Source organism: Ahaetulla prasina, chromosome 13 (genome assembly GCF_028640845.1).
Source record: "Ahaetulla prasina isolate Xishuangbanna chromosome 13, ASM2864084v1, whole genome shotgun sequence".
In the NCBI taxonomy this organism is placed as follows: Eukaryota; Metazoa; Chordata; class Lepidosauria; order Squamata; family Colubridae; genus Ahaetulla; species Ahaetulla prasina.
Window position 1 is genome coordinate 16340107 of NC_080551.1, and position 20807 is coordinate 16360913.

At 44.2% G+C, this 20807-nt stretch overlaps 1 protein-coding gene across 2 annotated transcripts in view; it reads left to right on the plus strand.

The window, feature by feature from the left end:
* HDGFL3 (HDGF like 3) overlaps positions 1-19123 on the plus strand; it is a 39578-nt gene extending 20455 nt beyond the window's left edge. Inside the window, exons 2-6 of one of the 2 annotated variants that reach the window (XM_058155950.1) lie at positions 4362-4438; positions 11032-11170; positions 12835-12993; positions 14396-14542; positions 16634-19123. In XM_058155950.1, coding sequence (XP_058011933.1) covers positions 4362-4438; positions 11032-11170; positions 12835-12993; positions 14396-14542; positions 16634-16690 — 579 coding nt within the window. In that variant the 3' untranslated portion in view covers positions 16691-19123. The remainder of the gene's footprint in view (positions 1-4361; positions 4439-11031; positions 11171-12834; positions 12994-14395; positions 14543-16633) is intronic. The other variant, XM_058155951.1, reaches the window with a different exon arrangement.
* The last annotated feature ends 1684 nt before the right edge of the window (positions 19124-20807 follow it).

The window sequence follows — 20807 nt, forward strand, 5'->3', positions numbered from 1 at the left end:
CCTCCCTTCCTCCAGCTTCTACTGTCGCTGATACAAAGGGACATCAGCTGCCTTTGCCTTTTCCTGCACACACCATTTAACCACAACGGGAAGGGTGGAGAAAGACAGAGAAACGTATTCTCCAGCCTGGCCCCGAATAGAGTGAGACTGGAAACTCCCGAACAATATTGAACTGGGAATCCTGAACCTGGAAATTCTAGACCTTCAGAAAGAGGTTTGGAAGACACAACTTCTGTGTCTTTTGCCTAATGACATCGACACACGTACATGATACCGTCTTGTCTTCTGTATTGCACAATATGGCGGGGCCGTGGTCCTTTCTAACGTCAGGAACAAACATAATTCAAAGGAAGCAGATGCTTCATCCTTCAGGGTTGTTAAAATTGGTAGCCCACAAATGAACCAGAGCAAACGGGGCTCCTGTTGGAGGTTTACTTAAATGTTAATCCCAATGAGATTGGTGTAGTCGTCCCCTCCCCCAAACTCTGCCCTTTGCAACTTCTTTCCCTCCCCCACCACCCCAGATCTGGCTGGCCCCTGTTCTCCTGCTTCCAAAAAGTTTTAAACGCCTAGTTTTTCCTACAAATCATGCGTTAGTATAAGGCTGGAAGCTCTGCGGTTTGCAGAGTTCTTGGTGCTCTCTCAGCTTGGTTGTTTTCTTGCAAATTCTTCATTATCCAACTAGGTATAACAACCTTTGTCTTTATAAACAAAGACCAAAACCTACCACCTTTTGGCACTGATGATGCTACCTAGTTGGGTAATGAAATGTTTGCAAGGAAACAGCCACAACTCAAAGGGCTCCGAGGACTTCACTGTTCAACCCTGAGCTACAAATATTCATTTCTTCTTGATGCTGTACGATTTGTTGAGTATGTGAAGATGTGTTGTGTTTGGGAACCAGGAAGGGTTTATTTGCTTGTTTGTTTTTAGCTCATTTGTGGAAGGGGGGAGGGGTTGTGGTGGTTTTTATGCTTTTTACGGTCTTTATTGTTTTGTGCTTATGAGCCACTCTGGCCTACACAAACCTTTTAAATAAATAAACAGTGAGCCAATTTAGTAAGCGTGGACCTGCTTATTAAAAACATTATTTTTGAAGGAAACCTTCTTAAGTTGAATCTGCCAAGTGGAAAAAAAAGAGGAGCTTGCCACTGGAATAAAAATTCCAATTTTGCAAAAGGCATTTTAGTTGCATCTTTGGGCTCTGAGCTGGTGTTGTTGTTGTTGTTGTTGTTTGTTTTTTAAAGAGTGAGATTCTAGCCTTTGCTTGGGAGACTTCCCACTTACTTTTTGAGTGCAGTGGTGGGTGCCATAACAGCCGCCGTTGTGTTGTCAAGCAATCATATCATATTATTGTTATGCCATACTAGCGAGCAAATGGCTGCTTGCTGTTCATAAGGAAACACCTTTTTAAAAAAAAACACAAGAGCCCTGGAAAATGTCCTCTCCTTTTTAAACCCTTTGATGCTGAAGCAATTCTTTTCATCTTTGGTGAGTCAACAACATGCCGCGAACATGTTGCTAGTCCTTAATCAATTTCCTAGCAATTTTATATTTATTTTAGCTTTTTTCCACAAAAGTTTAGAAAGGTCTGCCGATCCCTGTCCCCTGAGCTTCAACCTAATAGCGTGTATGACTTCAAAAGGTAGTAAGTTTGTTCAAAGTTTCATGTGTGATGGGATGTGTGTGAACAGGGTCTTCCTTGTCTCGTTTGAAACTGTAGCTCTTGAAGGTAGAGGTTTGTTCTCCGAGCTTGTGGGTTGGTTTCCAAATGTTTTGTTACCAGGAAGGCTAGTTAACATCTTCAGCAGAGTTCAGGGCAGGGGTGTCAAACTTGTGGCCCGCGGGCCAGATGCGTCATGCACTGGCTACCCTCACCCCCAGTTTAGCGAAGGAGGAAAAAGTCCCGATACGTCATGTGATGACAACGTGATGCTGCAAGTTTGACACACCTGGTTTAGGGGATGTCAGGGTCAGTGTTCTGTTTTATAAGGGCTTCAGGTGTGGGTATGTCAAGCAGGGGTAAAATCCAGCAGGTTCTGGAGAACCGGTAGCGGAAATTTTGAGTAGTTCGGAGAACTGGCAAATACCACCTCTGGGTGGCCCCAGAGTGGGGAGGGAATGGGGATTTTGCAGTATCCTTCCCCTGGAGTGGGGAGGGAAGGGGGATTTTGCAGTATCCTTCCCCTAGAGTGGGGAGGGAAGGGGGATTTTGCAGTATCCTTCCCCTGGAGTGGGGAGGGAAGGGGGATTTTGCAGTATCCTTCCCCCTGGAGTGGGGTGGAAATGGAGATTTTGCAGTATCCTTCCCCTGCTATGCCCACCAAGCCACACCACGCCACGCCCACAGAACCAGTAGTAAAAAAAATTGAATTTCACCACCGGTGTCAAGTGAGGGTCTGGTGACAGGTTGTGTGATGGCTCAGCTGTGAGTCATCAATGACTCCTGTAACTCTTACATTACTGTAGCTCTTGCATCACATATTCTCAGAATTGTGGGGATAAAACCATAGGAGCTGTCCAGAGTGGTCAGGCTGGAGAAATGGACAGGTATGAATAGGGATACCTTGTTTTGGGATTATTTTTTAGAAGGAAAGAATGAAACGGAATGGAGGCTTATAAATAAAAATACCGTATTTTTCCCCCAAAAAAGAGGGTGAAAATCTGGGTGCGTCTTATACTCCGAATGTAGCCCCGCCCAGCTTCTCGAATGGAGGTTTCAGAGGCTGAAAAAAGCATCAGAAATGAAGCTTCAGAAAAAAAAGCCCCCAAACAGAGCTTCAGAGGCTTTTTTTCTGAAGCTGTTTCAGAGGCTTTCAGAGGCAGAAAAAAGTTTTTTCTGTAAGGGAGTTTCAGAGGCAGGGGAAAAAAGCAAAAAACAAAAAACAAAACCAAGGCACAGAGCTCACAACCAAGGAACCTGTTGCTAAAATTCACCACTGGGAACAGCTGATTGGGGGTATTCCAGGAGGCCGATCCACCTGCCAATCAGCTTTTTTCTTATTTTCCTCCAAAAACTAAGGTGCGTCTTATACTCCGGTGTGTCTTATAGTCCGAAAAATACAATAGACCCTTTTTCTTTTAACTTATCCTACAGGAAGTCTTTTATTTGTAGAAGATTTGGGAAATTTTTTTTCTCTTGAAGGCTTCTAGGCACAATTCATACTTCTGGTTACTACCTATAAAAGTTTGTTAAGTTTTTTTCAGACTTGGCAACTTTAAGACGTGTGGCCTTCAACTCCCAGTGCTAGCTAGAAAATTATGGGAGTTGAAGTCTACCTATCTTCCAAGTTGCAAGTTTGAAAAGCCCTTGACTGTACAGTGTAGAGGAGGGTGCCTTGAGGAACCTTGTATCCAAGCAGAATCTGTTCATCTTGGTAAGACATCAAGAGACGGCAGAGAAGACAAGACGTTGCGAAGTAGACCAAGTCACAAAACAGCCGTGGCAGGGATTCCAAGCACTGTTTTAGGGTAGAATAATAGACTCTTACTTATTTATTCAGTTTTTTCATCTTTGCCACTTTGAGTTGACCAAGAAAGAAAGGCTGGATTAAAAACTGAATAAATAAGTAAGAGTCTATTATTCTACCCTAAAACGGTGCTTGGAATCCCTGCCGCGGCTGTTTTGTGACTCGGTCTACTTTGCAACGTGGTGTGGTGGTTCGCATGCAATATTGCAGGCTAACTCTGCTGACTGCCAGCAGTTTGGCAGTTCGATTCCAGGTTGACTCAGCCTTCCATCCTTCCAAAGTTGGTAAAAGGAGGAACCCAGATTGTTGGGGACAAGAGACTGACTCTGTAAACCGCTTAGAGAGGGCTGGAAAGCACTATGAAGCAGTATATAAGTCTAAGTGCTAAATGCTATTGCTATGGCGGCTAACTCTGCCTACTGCCAGCAATTTGATCCTGACTGGCTCAAGGTTGACTCAGCCTTCCATCCTTCCAAGTTGGTAAAAGGAGGAACCCAGATTGTTGGGGGCAAGAGGCTGACTCTAAACCGCTTAGAGAGGTCTGTACAGCACTATGAAGCCGTATATAAGTCTAAGTGCTATTGCTATTCATAATCTGATGTGCCTGCTTCCTGTTTGCTCACAACGACCTTGTGGTGTAGGTTGGACTGAGAGAGAAGGACTGATCCAAAGTCATCCTGCTGGCTTTTGTCCCCAAGGACAGCTGCTAGAACTTACAATCTCCCAGTTTTAGCCTAGCGCCTTTGCTGCTACACACAACCAGCTTTTAGTCTTAGGATCTACTGCACTGAACCTGCGTTTGAATAGCCCTTCCCATTGTCCATCTTTGAGTCATGCGATTCCTTTTATTGGACATATATTGATGGATCGTTCTTTCTCTTTGACTGACAGATTGATGAACTCCCCGAGGGAGCTGTGAAGCCTCCAGCAAATAAATATCCCATCTTCTTTTTTGGGACTCATGAAACGTAAGTGAGAAGATTCTGTCGCAGACCTTTTAAGAGGCTCTGGTGTTTAAGCATCTCCTAATTTATTTATTAGATTTATTTGCCGCCCGTCTCATTTCGAAGCATAGTAGGAGGTGCGAAGCATTTTGAATACAAGTTATAATTTAAGTTATAATTTAATTTAATTTAAGTTATAATTTAAAATAAGTTATAATAACTGGTTGATGTTACAAAGAACCTTCTCAGTGATACTTGCCACCAAGTTCCAAAGTTACGACAGCTCTGTCTTGTAGTTATGACCATTTGCTGCATCCTACAATTACATTACTGCTTAATTGATGTTTTGCTGAAAACCGGCATTTATAAGCCATGGTGGCGCAGTGGTTAGAGTGCAGTACTGCAGGCTACTTCTGCTGATTGCCGGCGGCCTGCAATTTGGCAGTTCGAATCTCACCAGGCTCAAGGTTGACTCAGCCTTCCCTCCTTCCAAGGTGGGTAAATGAGGACCCAGATTGTTGGGGGTCATAGGCCGACTCTGTAAACCGCTTAGAGAGGGCTGTAAAGCACTGTGAAGCGGTATATAAGTCTAAGTGCTATTGCTATTTGTTTGTTTGTTTGTTTGTTTGTTTGTTTGTTTGTTTGTTTGTTTCTGGTTTTCAGCAAAACCAGCCCATGGCAAACAATTTGATAATTAGTTTTGCTTAACTATTGGGGCATTTGCTTAACAAACACTGCAGCAATGGTTATAAAATCGGGTCACATGGATAACCTGCTTTACAACTGTCAGGATTTATGACCATAATGGATGGGCTCCTTTACAGTTATAAGCCAAGAAGTACTTGTGCATTTTGCACATCCTAGAAGGGGCTTTTCTTCTGATATTATTGGAAATGTTCTCTGGTCATCTGTCTCAGAAGCCATCCAAGGATCTAACAGAGCTCACAATTCTTCCAGTCTTGTTGAAAAACCGTCAAGAGTCGCTCTGAACACGAATCAGCTTGGAAGACTTCACGTTCAGAAATAATTTGCAGATCTGCACGCTGACGAAAGTTTCTTTTTTTCTGCTGTGATCTCAGACTGGATCGCAGCTGCATCAAGAGTTTCCTGCTTTTTTGGCGTTTTCTAAGTGTTGGGAGGAAGGGTTATGATTATTAGCTGCCTAATTGCCCCCTTGAATAATCTTTTCTTAATTGTGATCGGGGTACTTCTCTTCCCAAAAGGGGGAGTTTTTAATGACCTGTTTCCTGCAACTGCAGTGTTTTTCGCTTTGCATTTTTTACGGCAACGTATGAAAAAGCAAAAAATAAAAATAAAATGTAAGGAAACTCGTAATTACCCACCCTTCGGTTCTGCCTTCTCCATCAGAACAGACAGAGAGCAATTAAGAGGGTATGCATTCATTCAGCGGGTCAGACCTTCAGATCCAGGAAATTTAATTCATTGGGGGGTGGGGTGGAGAGTCGAATGAGACTTAAAAAAAAAACCAGTGTAGAAAGATACTGGTCATCCCCGTCACTTAAGGAAAAAGCATGCCTTGGCAACCCTTTGATTCAGGGGTGGGCTTTACAAATGTTAGCAAGGAGTTCTCTGCCCGGTTGCTGAGTGGGTGTGGCCATGGTGGGCGTGGCCCAGTCAGCCTCCTGCACCATGGTGGGGGTGGGGTGTTTTTGACCTCCCTGGGCTCCGGAGGCTTTTCTCGAGCCTCCGGGAGGGCAAAGACGGCCTCCCCAGGCTCTGGAGGCAGGAAATGGGCCTGTTTCCAGCCTTCCTGAACTTCTGGTAGGCCCATTTTTCACCCTCCCCGAGCCTCAACGTGCACTGCACTTACCTGCATCCAAAACAGGCCATGTGGGGACTCCTGGGAGGGGAGGGGCAAAGCCAGCCAAGAGTGGGATTTGGAGATTTTCCGAACTGCACATAATCTTAGCTAGAGGTTCTCCCGAACCCCCAGCAGCTTTGATTGCATCTGATGAAGTGAGTTGACAGTCATTACACGCCTTTTCATAAGAGAGGTTAGTCAGAAGAGATGCTATCCGACTCTTTTATTTTTGCCACCACAGAAGGCTCTCTTCTTCCTAAAAGTACGGCAGTTCAGAAGTGAAAGTGTGAAAGCAGTCCTCCCAGTAGCCTGTCATAAAAATACCTCGCAGCTAAAGGAAAAGATCAGAGACGGGATAGTCTCTGAGCACTGCATCAACCACAGGCTCTGCTGGTCTCTGCAGCATCGATGGCTGTGCTGCGGTTCTCTTGCCTGTGGAGTCACGACTTGTTTCCTTGGCAGTGGTTTAGGAGACTGTTATGGAGGACTTGATTGGCAAGAGTAGACTGTGTCTCATGAGTCACCGGATAAACACTGCTCACAAATCACGATACCCTCCAGATTAAATATTGTAAATTTGATTGAGCTGCCATCGGTTTCCTTAGCCTGAGCAGACTTCAGAGCTCTGCCAAAAATTCTCAGCAACGGTTGCAAAAAGCTGGAGGATTCTGACTGTTGAAGTCTTCACAACTGGACGTTGCCTGGCTTGATCTCAAAAGTGAGATCTTTCTCGGCGGCTCCTCTGAAGAAGCGCCGCTCTAATTTCTCACGGGACCACCAAGAAAGGTTCACAGGCCAGGCGGAGTAAAACAAGGATTCCATAGAGTTCTGAAATTGGGATGTGCTTTGTGCTTTTTGCGGCCCGTCTTTGATCTGCAGCTGAACAGATTTAGCAGAATGTATGATTTCAAACAAGCTGCAAGAAGCCAAGAGATCCAGTGTGGTGTAGTTGTGAAGCAGGGGTGAAATCCAGCAGGTTCGGGAGAAATTTCCGGTTGCGGAAATTTTGAGTAGTTCGGAGAACCGGCAAATACCACCTCTGGCTGGCCCCAGACTGGGGAGGGAATGGTGATTTTGCAGTATCCTTCCCTCAGGAGTGGGATGGGAATGGAGATTTTGCAGTATCCTTCCCCTGCCATGCCCACCAAGCCACGCCTACCACACCCACCAAGCCACACCCACAGAACCGGTAGTAAAAAAAATTGGATTTCATCACTGTTATGAAGGCATCAGGCTAGAAACTGGGAGACTCTAATCCTGCCTTAGGCATGAAGCCAGTTGAGTTACCTTGGGCCAGTAAGTTTCTCTCAACCCTTTGAAGGAGGAGGCAATGGCAAACCACTTCTGAAAAACCTTGCCAAGAAAAGTTCAGGGACTTCTCCAACGAGTCCCTGAGAATTGGACACGATTATATACAAGTGTTCTGACCTAGGCTTCCCCAAACCACGAAGCAGACTCCCTGTCCCGACAAAAACCTCTTTTTATTAAGTTACTGTGAATTTATCTCATTCACCTTCAGCGAAATCTTTCAAGGGTGAATTTACAGTCACAGACCTTATCTGGCTTGGGGAGCTGCCAGGCAGATATCTTCAAAATTTGGCAAGGAGTCTCGGAGAGTCACGAACCAATTAAGCGAACTAATTGTCTTCTGCAAACTCCACTCTCCTTTTGCTCCTCTTTATTCCCTATGGGAAGGCCATTCATCGTCCACCTGTGGCTTTACTCCTGAGCTGACCCTTGTTCCTTAGCTATTCCCTTCTCCTGCCAGCTCTGCGTGTGTGCACACTGGGAACATGCTCCAGCTGTTCTTCTGCTCCTCTGATGTCCGACCTTGAAGGCAGCTGATATCTGTCAGACGGCCCTGGCCCTATCTCTGCCTCTGACGCAGAGCATTCATCAGAGCCTTCCCCAGACTCCAGGACTGGCCCATGTTCCTCCCCAACAGACTCACTGTCTGAGTCTGCCACCAGCTCCGCTGGCGGGCCACAATAGCAAGAGAGAAAAAATTATCCCAAACAATTCATAAGAAGCCAAGAATAAATTTTAGTGAATGATCCTAAGTCGGAGGAGAAAGCAGCAACAACAACAGTAAACAAGCGTGCAGAACTTGGATCTCTCCGGATGTTACTTCTCTACTGCTTCTGCTCTTTTTAACTTCCTGTGAAACTAAACAGCCATCATAAATCAATATGTCAGATCCTGGTTTTCTTTGGATGACAAGAAACCAGCTGGGTTGCATGCCGGAAGCTGGAATTAACCAGAGTTAGTTAGAGGAAGATCTATATGTGCAACCAAGCCATAATTAGACAATCACTCTTGATTGAAGAGGTGGGGGGTCACTTCCCCTTTTTCTGTCTTCTAAAAATGTATAAAGAAGAGTGGTTTCTGAATATATACAGATGGTTTTCTCTTCACTGGTGAATAACCGCAGGAGAAGGAAGGGCAGGGGAGATGAAGGCAGTCATCAGTGCCTTCCTAGCCAAAGTGGTGACATGAGCGCAATGCTATGTGATGGACCAAGTACTTGTGTTGCAATGAGTTGGCAAGTGCTTTTTATGTCTCTTCACCACAGGAGGGCAGATCTTCCTAAACTTTTAACCGTAAGAGAACTGCTTCTCTTTCCTGTTGTTTACAGGAAAAGAAACACATAACTCCTTTCTATTTAGGAAACACATTTCTCTCCGTTAAGTTGATGAGAGCACAATTTGACAATTAGAGCATTTGTTCTGCCTTTGGAACACTCCTGACCAATAGCTAAGATGTTAGCCGTTCAGAAACATTGCCTGGCGGCAGCAGAGAAATGAACTAACCACAGAGAAGAGCGCGGCCGAATGATGCTGTGGGAGCTAATGTAGCAAATAATGCAGTAACCCAAGATCAATGCGTGTCCCCAAGACACGATGTGCAAAATTCGGTGCGATAAACGACTGTCCTACCGAAAATGTCTCTGCAACTCAACTCTCAGCTTCAAGAAATCGGGAATGAAGGCTCTTCAAATGAGTGCAAGTTTATTTCATGCTAGCTCTCTACAAGAATCTGAACTACCCAAGGTCAAGGCACAAGAGAGGAGTCAATGAATTCAAAGTGGCCCAGAGTTAATATCTCTTGTGGGCGTGAAGGGACTTCAAACTGATGACGTGCGTGACCCGTCCCTCAGCTTGGTCATGTCCTACATCATGGGTGTCAAACTCAATTTCATTGAGGGCCACCTCAGGGGGCCAGGCGGGTATGGGCAACTGGGTGGGTGTGGCCAACTGAGTGGGCATGGCCAGCTGGACGCCACTCCTGAAATTGCTGGCAGGTTTCCTCTTTGCATTGGGTAAGACCAGGCCGAAGCTACACTGGCCTGATGTTTCCTGTTGGCATTGGGTAGACCGGGCCGAAGTGACGCTGGCCCACCCCTTAAATTTTCCAGGATGGCCCCACAGGCCGGATCTGACTACATCATGGGCCAGATCCAGCCCGCGGGCCTTGTGTTTGACACCCCTGTCCTACATCAACAGCATTTACAGTAGTAAGGGCTAAACGAGTCATTTGCCATCCTGTGTTAACGGGCTGACACGAGTAACTCGGTGTCAGGGCCATATTAAATTGTGTTAAACCAGCAGTTAGCAATTATGTAAATGATTTTTTTAAAAAAAACTTGTAAGCAGGGAGCCCCAGGGCTTTGAAATGCTGCTGTATAGAACTTGGCTCTCTTTGTAGACCTGGCACAGTTTGGAGAGCTACGATGGTTATGGAGATAAGCTTTACCCTCAATGAAGATTGCAGCCACTTAGAAAACTGGGATCGCGGATTGTTGGCTAATCGCAAAGTTATGGCTGGCTGGCGCCTGAATCTCAAGTCTGCAATTGTGGAAGAAAAACAGTGACAAATCACGTTAATGCAGTGGTGGGATTCAAATAATTTAACAACCGGTTCTCTGCCCTAATGACTAGCTGGGTAGGCGTGGCTTGGTGATCATGTGACTGTGTGGGCATGCCCAACTCAACGTCACATCAATGGGAGCTTCGCCTTAGCTGTTACAATGTAATAAGGGTTAACCAGAGAGGCAGTTTCTGTAAGCAGAGCAATAAAGATTAGGCTAGAAACACCACCAGAATGTTTCCTTCCTGCCTTCCTTACAGGATTAGCCCTGGAAAGTGGGGAAAAAACAAAATAAGATTACTTCCAACAACCGGTTCTCTGAACTGCTTAGAAAGTTAACAACCGGTTCTCCCGAATAGGTGTGGACTGGCTGAATCCCACCACTGCTTTAATGTAATTTCCCCGTAACCTACAAGAATGTATTCCTGTAACCATCAAGAATCAAGCTTAGGTTGTCTTTGCCATCCCCACTAGCATTCTAAATATGGATAGGTATCCTTTGGTTTTCTCCACTTGGAGTATCCTTGCACACAGTGATATTATAAACCTCCCAGAATTCCCCAGTCAACATGGCCATGTTAGATAGGTGTATGTGTGTCAAAGAATACATCCGGAGTGCAAAGCGGGGGAAAAAGCTGGTTAACTCTGGTTTCTGAATGGGGAAAAAAAAATTGGTGGCAGATGTTCTATTTTTCCTCCAAAGGCCACCAAGTGGCTCATCTTTCAAAGGTCTAACCGCGGATTAAGTGATGAGGTGGCGTTCACACACCATGGGTTTGATGTGGTATCTGAACTGAGCCACCCTTGGCCTAGCCAACAAAAAGGATCTGCGTCCATTTTCCTCTAGTTAATGAATAACACATGTCTGTATAGAATATGGATTATAATTTGATCTATCATTCGATCCTATCCTTTCTTTCAACTGCAGGGCGTTTCTGGGGCCTAAAGACCTCTTCCCTTACAAAGAATACAAAGACAAGTTTGGAAAATCAAACAAGCGAAAAGGGTTTAATGAAGGCCTGTGGGAAATCGAAAACAACCCGGGTGTCAAGTTTAGTGGATACCAGGTAAAAAAAAAAAAGGAGTTTCTTTTCTACCTTTTACCGCCCAATTCCCCACCCAGGGGTGAAATGTTCCCGGATTGGACCGGATCACGTGATCTGGTAGCAATCGTGGCTGGTAGTTTGGCGATCCGGTAGCGATGGTGGAACAAAGCTCCGCCCACCCGCCCAGGTGTCATTACTTCCTGGTTTTAACCAGGAAGTAATGTGTTTTTTACCTTCTGCGAATGCGTGGAAGGTCTGCGGGCGGTGCGTGCATTTCCAGACCGGTAAGGAAGGTAAGTAGGTATCACCCCTGCCCCCACCTCTTCCTTTTGCCAATATGTGATAGCGAGGACTGAAGGCAAAACTTGTGTAGCCAGAACCTTTGGTTTTTTGAGCCCTTCTCTTGCCTTTTTTGCCTAAGCAAAGTCACAAAGATGACTGAGTAGTCATTTTATACAACTGGAGAAAGGATCTTACCAGGCATGATGCTGTCTACCACCCAGTGTGTAAGGAACTTTACTGAGTTGTGATCAAAGGGAACGCTTGCACCTGCTTCAGGTTGCATCACTGGTATACAGGTAGTCCTCAACTGACAACCATTTAACATAACATAACATAACAACAGAGTTGGAAGGGACCTTGGAGGCCTTCTAGTCCAACCCCCTGCCCAGGCAGGAAACCCTACACCATCTCAGTCAGATGGTTATCCAACATTTTCTTAAAAATTTCCAGTGTTGGAGCATTCACAACTTCTGCAGGCAAGTCGTTCCACCTATTAATTGTTCTAACTGTCAGGAAATTTCCCCTTAGTTCTAAGTTGCTTCTTTCTTTGATCAGTTTCCACCCATTGCTTCTTGTTCTACCCTCAGGTGCTTTGGAGAACAGCCCGACTCCCTCTTCTTTGTGGCAACACCTGAGATATTGGAACACAGCTATCATGTCTCCCTTAGTCCTTCTTTTTATTAAACTAGACATACCCAGTTCCTGCAACCGTTCTTCATATGTTTTAGCCTCCAGTCCCCTAATCATCTTTGTTGCTTTACTTTTACTTTACTTTTATTTACTTAATGACCGTTTGAAATTCCTACGGCGGTGGGAAAAAAGGTGATTTATGACTATTTTTCACACTTAAAACTATTGCAACCTCCCTGTGGTCAGTTTCAGCCGCTTGGCGACTGGCTTAACTTTGGGACGGTTGCAGTGTCCCAGGGTCATGTGATCAACTGTCAGGGTTCCAAGTAACATACCCGTAGCAAACAAAACTCCGAGGCAGGTAAATTCCTCAAAGAATAAGTTTATTGGAGATGTCATATTAGCACAGGCTGGTGAAAACCATCTCTGAGTATTCCCGTGGTTTTCACTTACTTAAAAATAAAAGTTTTTCACTTTCTCAAAACAATCAGTCACATGGTCCAATCAGGATACTGTCCAGTTGCTAGGTGACTCCAGTCCCCTCCTTCCGATCACTTGCAGGAAGGTCCTTGGTTCCCAAGAGAAAGTATTTTGTTTTGACTACAAACCCCAACTATCTCTTTTCCCCCGTCCCTATCCCTCTGCTCCAGCATGTCAGCGCTGAAGTCTCAAAATGGCGTCAGTCAGGCCAGCTTTAGGGCTGACATCAACTTTGGCATGGACTGTTACCAAACAAACCTAGTTGAGGTCTAATTATTGGTTTTATTCCCAAGGCTATTCAGCAACAGAGCTCCTCAGAAACCGAAGGCGAAGGAGGGAACACGGCAGATGCTAGCAGCGAGGAAGAAGGGGATCGGGTAGAAGAAGATGGAAAAGGCAAAAGGAAGAACGAAAAAGCGGGCTCAAAACGGAAAAAATCTTACACTTCAAAGGTAATTCATGAACCTGAAACAACACAAAACAGCTCCACTTACAAGTTGGGGTTGTTTTGATTTATAGCAGGAGTTTCTAAAATTGCTAAGGTTTGAGACCCCTGATCTAGAGAATGTTTCCCAGCTACCTTTAAGTCAAGGATGAGTTTTTAAAATTTGCTTTCCGGAATTGTTCTTCAACTTCCTGAAGTGTGTAATTTTTGTCTGTGACGCTATAAAAAATAAAAATAAAGAAAACACGATGAAAGTTAAGGTTGGCTACTTCACAATCCTAATTCATCCTAATCCTCACCTCCCTCCCACTGTAGCATACACAATTATTCACAGATTGTTAACTTTAGGAAAGAGTAAGGGCAATGATATATAAATATGCCATGGTGTTTGAAAAGGGACACCTTTTAGATCTGTAAATCTAAGCGGAGGGAAGGCATTTGCATGGTGGCGCAGTGGTTAGAATGCAGTACTGCAGGCTACTTTTGCTGCCTGCCGGCTGCCTGCAATTTAGCACTTCAAATCTCACCAGGCTCAAGGTTGACTTAGCTTTCCATCCTTCCAAGGTGGGTAAAAATGTCAGATTGTTAGGAGAAATAGGATGAGTCTGTAAACTGCTTAGAGACTTGCAGAGGTGGGTTTCAGCAGGTTCTGACCAGTTCTGGAGAACCGGTAGTACAAATTCTGACTGGCCCCGCCCCCATCTATTCTCTGCCTCCCAAGTCCCTTCTGATCAGGAGGAAAGGGGGATTTTGCAGTAACCTTTGCCTGAAATGGGGAGGGAATGGAGATTTTATAGTATCCTTCCCCTGCCACACCCATCAAGCCACGTCCATCAAGCTATGCCACACCCACAGAACCGGTAGTAAAAATTTTTTTGAAACCCACCATTGTTAAAGAGGGCTGAAAAGCACTGTGAAGTGGTATATAAGTCTAAGTGCTATAAGGAAGGGAGGGAGGGAGGGAGGGAACTAAGAAGGAACCTGTGGTGGCGCAGTGGTTAGAATGCAGTATCACAGCTAATTTTGCCCACTGATAGGAGTTCGATCCTGATCTGTTCAAGGTTGATTCAGCCTTCCGTCCTTCTGAGGTCAGTAAAATGAGGACCCAGATTGTTCGAGGCAGTATGCTGACTCTATAAATCACTTATGAGAGGACTGTAAAGTACTGTGAAGTGATATATAAGTTTTATTGCTATTTGGGAAGGGAAAGGATAGAATGATTAAGAATAAAACCCCTTTCCTACCCCAGGAAACAAACCAATGCATTTGTAATTAAACCCAAGAATAGTCGTCTTGATACCTTAACCAGAACTTAACAATTTACTAATACTAACCTATATTGTTTGGGAAAATAGCTTTGGTTTCACTTTTTGTTTCGTTTTGTTTTTTTCTTGATGGACGCCCCCTAGAAATCTTCCAAGCAATCAAGGAAATCTCCCGAAGACGAAGATGATAAGGATTGCAAAGAGGAAGAAAATAAGAGTAGCTCTGATGCCGGTGAAGCAGGCAACGACACACGAAACACTTCTTCAGACTTGCAGAAAACTAGTGAAGGGGTAAGGCCTTAGCATTCCTTCCGAAGCTGTGTGATTTTTAAATAGAGACATGGAGGGCAGAGGGTGGGGTCAATCTGTCTTTCAACCCACTGCAATTGACAGCAAGCCCCAAATTTCACAGGCAGCCTGTTTAAGTTTACTTTATTGTCATTGCTCCTCGTACAACAAAATTAAAGGCCATCCTCAGTCTGCGTTGCGCATAAAAAATAAAACACAAACACACGTCCTTCACATTCTATACCAGTGATGGTGAATCAGTGTGGAAATGTCACGCACGCGTGTGCACACTTGTCGGAGCCACGCTCCCGATAAGCCAAACTTCCGGTTTCTACCGCACATGCGCGCCCGATGATCAGCTGGCTGACACACATGCGCACACCGGGTTTCGGCACTGCCGCGCACGCGAAGGACAGCTGATCATCGCGCATGCATGTGCACCAAAAACTCGGAAGAGAAGCAGGCAAGGCTGTGCATGCCTGGCGACCTGGCTTTGCGTGCCATTTTGGGCACACATGCCATAGGTTCGCCATCACGGTTCTATACAATTGAATTGAAAACCCCTGGTATTGCATTAATATTGCACTAATCAGTAGAATTCAATATAGTTACTGCTCTGGGTTAGAAGCTGTTTTTTTCAGCCTATTTGTCCTGTTGGACATATCACTTGGTCCATCTGCCCTCTGGTTTAGGGCAACCTCAATGCATCTTAAAAACCCTGAGACAGGGTAGATAGAAGGGTAGGCAAGGTTCTGTCCTCAGTGGCAGAGCAGGGCGGCATCTAGTTTGACAGTGATATGTCCAAAAGCAAGGTTTTCCCCGTAGTTTTCTTTAACTAGATTGATTAAAATGGATTACGTTTCAGAAACTTCACTTTATCAGATAGTTTTTTATCTTTCACAACAGGAGTCCCCAACCTTTCGGACCTCAGGGATCACTCAATTCATAATTTTAAATCCCCGTGGACCACTAATATGATCTGCGTAATGACCGGCTGGGTGGGCGTGGCAAGGTGGTCATGTGACTGGGTGGGCGTGGCCAACTCGATGTCACTCACGTCGAGGGGTGCCTTGCCAGCCTGTATTCACCACTCCTTGCCTGCCTGCCCAGACTCCTTAGGACCCCAACAGGAAGCAGTTGTTGGAGCTAAGCAGCCACCACGAGAAAGAGTTGGCAAAACAGCTGGTCCAGTTCAAATTGGATCTGGCCAAGAAGGAGGCTCAGCAGAAACACCTCACTGAGGACTATGAGCATAGGCTTTCCAAGCAGAGGGAAGACCTGTGGGAGTGCAAGGCCAGGTGCCAGTGCCTCGAGGCTCAGTGGGCTGTGATGGTCAGCCAGTTCCAGGCCATGATGCAGTCCCACTGGAATGAGGCCCTCTGGCTCTTCGCCACCAGCAGCGCTTCCCTCCAGCCTTCGCTCAAAGCCCTGCACCAGGAGGCTGAAGCAGACCCCGAGTTGGAATTTCTGCCCCCCTCCAACCCACACAAAAAGGCCCCAAAGGGTGAGACTCTTTGTAACAACACAAACATTCATGGCCCGTATCCCGTTCATGGGCCATAGTTTGAAGAACCCTGATTTAGTGCAATATAAAAAATGCAAATAATTTTTCTGCAGACCACCAAATTTTTCTCGCGGATCACCAGTGGTCCATGGACCACCCGTTGATGACTGCTGTTTCAGAAGCCATTTCCCAAGCTGAAGAATGTTTTCAACCTCTCGAACATGATCTCTGGGTGAACTGGTCAAGAGGTCCATTGTTTTAACCCATTAAGAGGAGTGTCCAGGGGTCCAGAGTAGTTTCTGAGCATGCCATTGCACACAGTTGCATTGGCTGTTCTTGAAACTCTGTGCATGGACAGTTGAGAGTCCTTCTCTCGGTAGCTTCTCCCTACTTCTTAAAAACTAAATTCTAGATATTTCCCTGGTAACGCTTGGTGTTTTTCTTAGTTGCTCACTTTAATTAATCTACTTAAACCTGGCTAGTGGTTGTTGTTGTTGTTGTTGTTTTTACAAATCATGGCTTGTATTGTGGCTCTTTATATTTGAACGGTCTTAGACTGGATTGTTTTGTATTCTCCCCATCTCTGCTAGGTGCCGTCAGAAGGAAAGGGGAAAAACAAGCCTGGATTTCAGTCAGACAAGCCATAGTTCGTTTGCTGTCCACGATATGGGTTCTGGCTTGTTCCTAAATGTCTGTCGAGATTCTCAAGTCATCCAGATCATGGTTCTCCCGAAGGGGCTTTTTCAAGAGGCAACTGGACTTCCTTTGTTTTTCCTCGAAGACATTTCGTTGATCCTCCAAGAAGCTTCTTCAGTTCTAATGTTATAAAAATTGAATGGCCCTCTCTCAACAGAGGGGGGGGGAGGGATATGACTCCACCCTCTCCTGTTTACACAACGCAATCCTTTCAACAGTTCCAGGACGGTTTCCACACCCATTTGCACTCTTCAGGTGACCCTGAGGGCACAAATAAACCTCCAAGTGGCCTCACACGGATTCTCAGAGAGAGTACTAACGACCAGATGACTGTAATGAATACAAATCCTTCCATTCCCCTTCTGTTCAGTCAGAACTGAAGAAAGCTTCTTGGATGAGAAGCAAAACATTCTTCAAGGAAGAACAAAGAAAGTCCAGTTATCCCTTGGGGGGGGGGGGAGAAACACCTTTGGGACGAGTTCAGTTTTCTTTTGTATGAAATGCCTTCCAGCATTGATGGACTCATTTCAGTCTGAAAAGGTGATCCCTGTTTGTCTTCTTCTCTCTCCTTAGACTTAACCAACATATTGACTGCTGCATATTAAGGGGAAGACACAAGAAAGTGACATGTTTGGTTGTTTAATATTCTTGGATTTGATTGAAGTCAGCACATCTCTCCATCAGCAGCATATATGTTTGTATGCACATTTAGCCACATTCCTACCCATTCTGTTCTCAGCAGCAACTTTCAACATCATCCCCCTGCCCCAACCAGGTCCTTTTCTAAATGTCCTTTGATTTAACTGCACAAAAAGGCTCTTTTTCAAACAAGACCCACAACTGACAACGGCCATTTTTAGATAACTACTACTTCTTTTTTTATTTACAGAAAAAGAAGGGCAACATCTCTAAATTTTAAACCGAAATCTTTTAAAAACGGCCTTTTAGAGAGTACAAATTAAACGCTTAGAAATAAATGCCCTCTTCCTAACAAGTCATAAGGATCTCTATTCTGCTTAACAAATCATGAAGTTTTAAATTAACCCTTTATCCATTTTTTGTTCTGCATTTTTTTTTTAAAAAAAGGGGGTTTAAAAACAAACATGGCCAACTAGCAACTTAGGATCACTGGTTTGTCTTGAGTAATTTTCTCCTGGCTGACATCCGGCTGTGTTTTTTAGCAGATTTGCTTGCATTTTCATTTTTTAGGGGAAAGGGGAGGGAAAAAAAACACCCCCGTATTTTCAGCTTGTAAGAAGAAAAGATCCGCCATCTCTCCTTGGATTTTGTATGCATTATGTAAATGTACATATTTTGTATGTAAAGCAATGTGAAACTTCAAATTCTGAACCCCCGAATCAAGATTCCATCACATTTCTAGATCATTGAATTCACCGTGGCAAAAAAATAATAATAATATTCCTGCGGTCCTACTTTTTAACTTCTGTCTGGAAATTCAATCATTTCCCATCCCACCCTGAGTACAGAAGTTGGCCATCTCTGTTTTTAAAACCTCACAAAATGTACTTGATTTATTATCATTATATAAAAAGAAAAAGTCAATAATTGTAAGAAAGTACCTTTCCTTATTAGAACGCTCTAGCTTAGCTATACCCTTAATCCTTTTCAAGATCATGACGTAACGTAAATTTCTCTAACTTAGTTCCTATATGTGGAGTTAGTAAAAAGTCTTTTGTGTTTCTCTAGATGAATAACAAGGAACTTTTTTTCGAGCCCCAATACAAATCGGAGCTTACTGTGTTTTGGGGACACCTTCCATTTTTAAGCTTAATTGTGATACTGAAAGGCCAATGGGAAACAAAGCCAAAACATCCGATTAAAATATAAGAATAATAGTTATACTGAAAAGCTTAAAAAAAACACACACACACACAAAAAGGGGGAAAATAAACCCTGTCATTTTTCAGTTTTTTTTTTTCTTTTTGTTTTCTACTCTCAAAACTAGATCTAGACTAGTAGGTAAGCATTCCAGATTCCATTATTCTGTGTACATTATTGTTGCTATTGTGAGAATAGAGAATTTTATTTATTTTTTAAGGCCAGCTTTTATTGTGAAGATCATATGGGTTTAGTCCGGTTTTATCAACCCTTGTTATGCTTGTCCTTGAACCATCTTTCTGCGTACTCGAGGTTTGTAGTTGAAAAGTTTACTGTACAAAAAAAAAAAAAGGAAAAAAAATCAAAAAAACAAAAAAACTATTGTTTTTACAGAATAAATTTATTGGAATGTGTATCCGGGAGTAAGGGTTTGAGGTTGTAAGCAGCTGAGTTAGCGTCATATTTGGCTTCATAACGTGTAATGTGAGGTATTCATGTAACTCGAGTATTAAAGCAACGCATTCTGTTAACACTTGAGTTGGTTATAATAGAACACCAATGCAGGGGGAAGCTCCCTTGTGCCTCTCCCACGGCTTTGATCTGTGGCGGTTTTGCTGAATCTGAAATATCAAGGACCAGACCAATCCATGGCTGCCTACAAATGGCGCACAAGCCGTGTGATGGCGCAGTGGTTAAAATACGGTACTGCAGGCTGACGTTGCCAGGAGTTCTATTCCCTCAATGCTGACAGGGATCAAGGTTGACTCGGCCTTCCATCCTTCCGAGGTCGGTAAAACGAGGACCCAGGTTGTTGGGGAATAATACACTGACTGTGTAAACCATTTAGCGAGGGGCTCAGGGGTGAAATGTAAAATTTGTTATTACTGGTTCTGTGGGTGTAGTTTGGTGGTGGTGGTAATGTGACTGGGTGGGCGTGGGCAACTTTTTTTTTTTTTTACACTTTTAAAAGCATTTTTTCTACCACCTCTTCGGCCAAAGAGGTTGTAAAAAATGCTTTTAAAGGGCTTCTCCGGCGATCCCAGCTGAGTTGCCTGATTGCCAGAACCCTTTAAAAGCATTTTTTTACAACCTCTTCAGACAAAGAGGCTGTAGAAAAAATGCTTTTAAAGAGTTCTGGCGATCCCAGCTGAGCCGCGCAATCATCAGAGACTTTTTTTTTACTTTTAAAAGCATTTTTTGGCTGAAGAAAAAAATGCTTTTAAAAGTAAAAAAAACCCACTCTGATGATCACGTGGCTCAGCTGGGCATGGGGGGTGGGGCAGGGATTTTTGCTACCGGTTCTCCAAACCACCTGCCGCCATCGCCATCGCTACCGGATCAGGCGATCCGGTCTGAACCTTTACAGCCCCTGGAGGGGCTGTAAAGCACCATGATGAAGCGGTATATAAGTACTATTGCTTTCACATCACATGAGCGTCGATAGGGGTCCTTAACCACTGTCCACTAGGTGGCGCCCAGCCAACTTTGGCTAAGCAGGGTCAGGCATGGTTGATATTTAGATGGGAGACTTCTAGGAAATAAGAAGAGTGGGTTAAAGAAGTTAAAAACAAAATCCTGGAGAAACAAAAGCAATAGCAAATCACGACTTATTTGGGCCCCAAAACTAAACGGTCTTTACTACTAGTATATAATTGCAGCCAACATTGCCTCAATTTACAATGAGGGACTGGAATTTCCATTGATCTAAAGCAGGGGGCTTGTTAAGTAAGCTGTGCCCAATTTTATGATCTTGGGGGACACGGTTGTTAAAGCCAATCACCACAATTGTTTGTCAAAGCAAATGCAGCTTCCCCCATTGATTTGGCTCGTAGGAAGCACTGAGAAAGGTGTGCAGAGCTGAAGAAGACAACCCTTAAGAACAATGTTGCTGCTGCATTCGTTAAGAGTGGGAAACTCGGTAGGCTTACTTGTGACTCAGTATCGTACAAGCCAAGATGATTGGATTCAGTCAATAAACGTAGGTTAAGAAACCACAGTTAGCATCCCATGCAGGCGTAGTTTCCCGGTGGTTCTCAATAATAACAAAACAGCATATTCATTGTCAGCAAGATGTGGCAAGAATTTCTAGGATGGTTGTATTGGTCTTTGATCACCATTTGGCAGCCAAGATTGAAAGCCCCTACTTTTCTCATGTTTTGTCTTTAATTCGTCCCCTCAGAGTTGTTAAAAAGAAAAATCCAGTGGTTTGGTCAAGACTGACCCCACCTG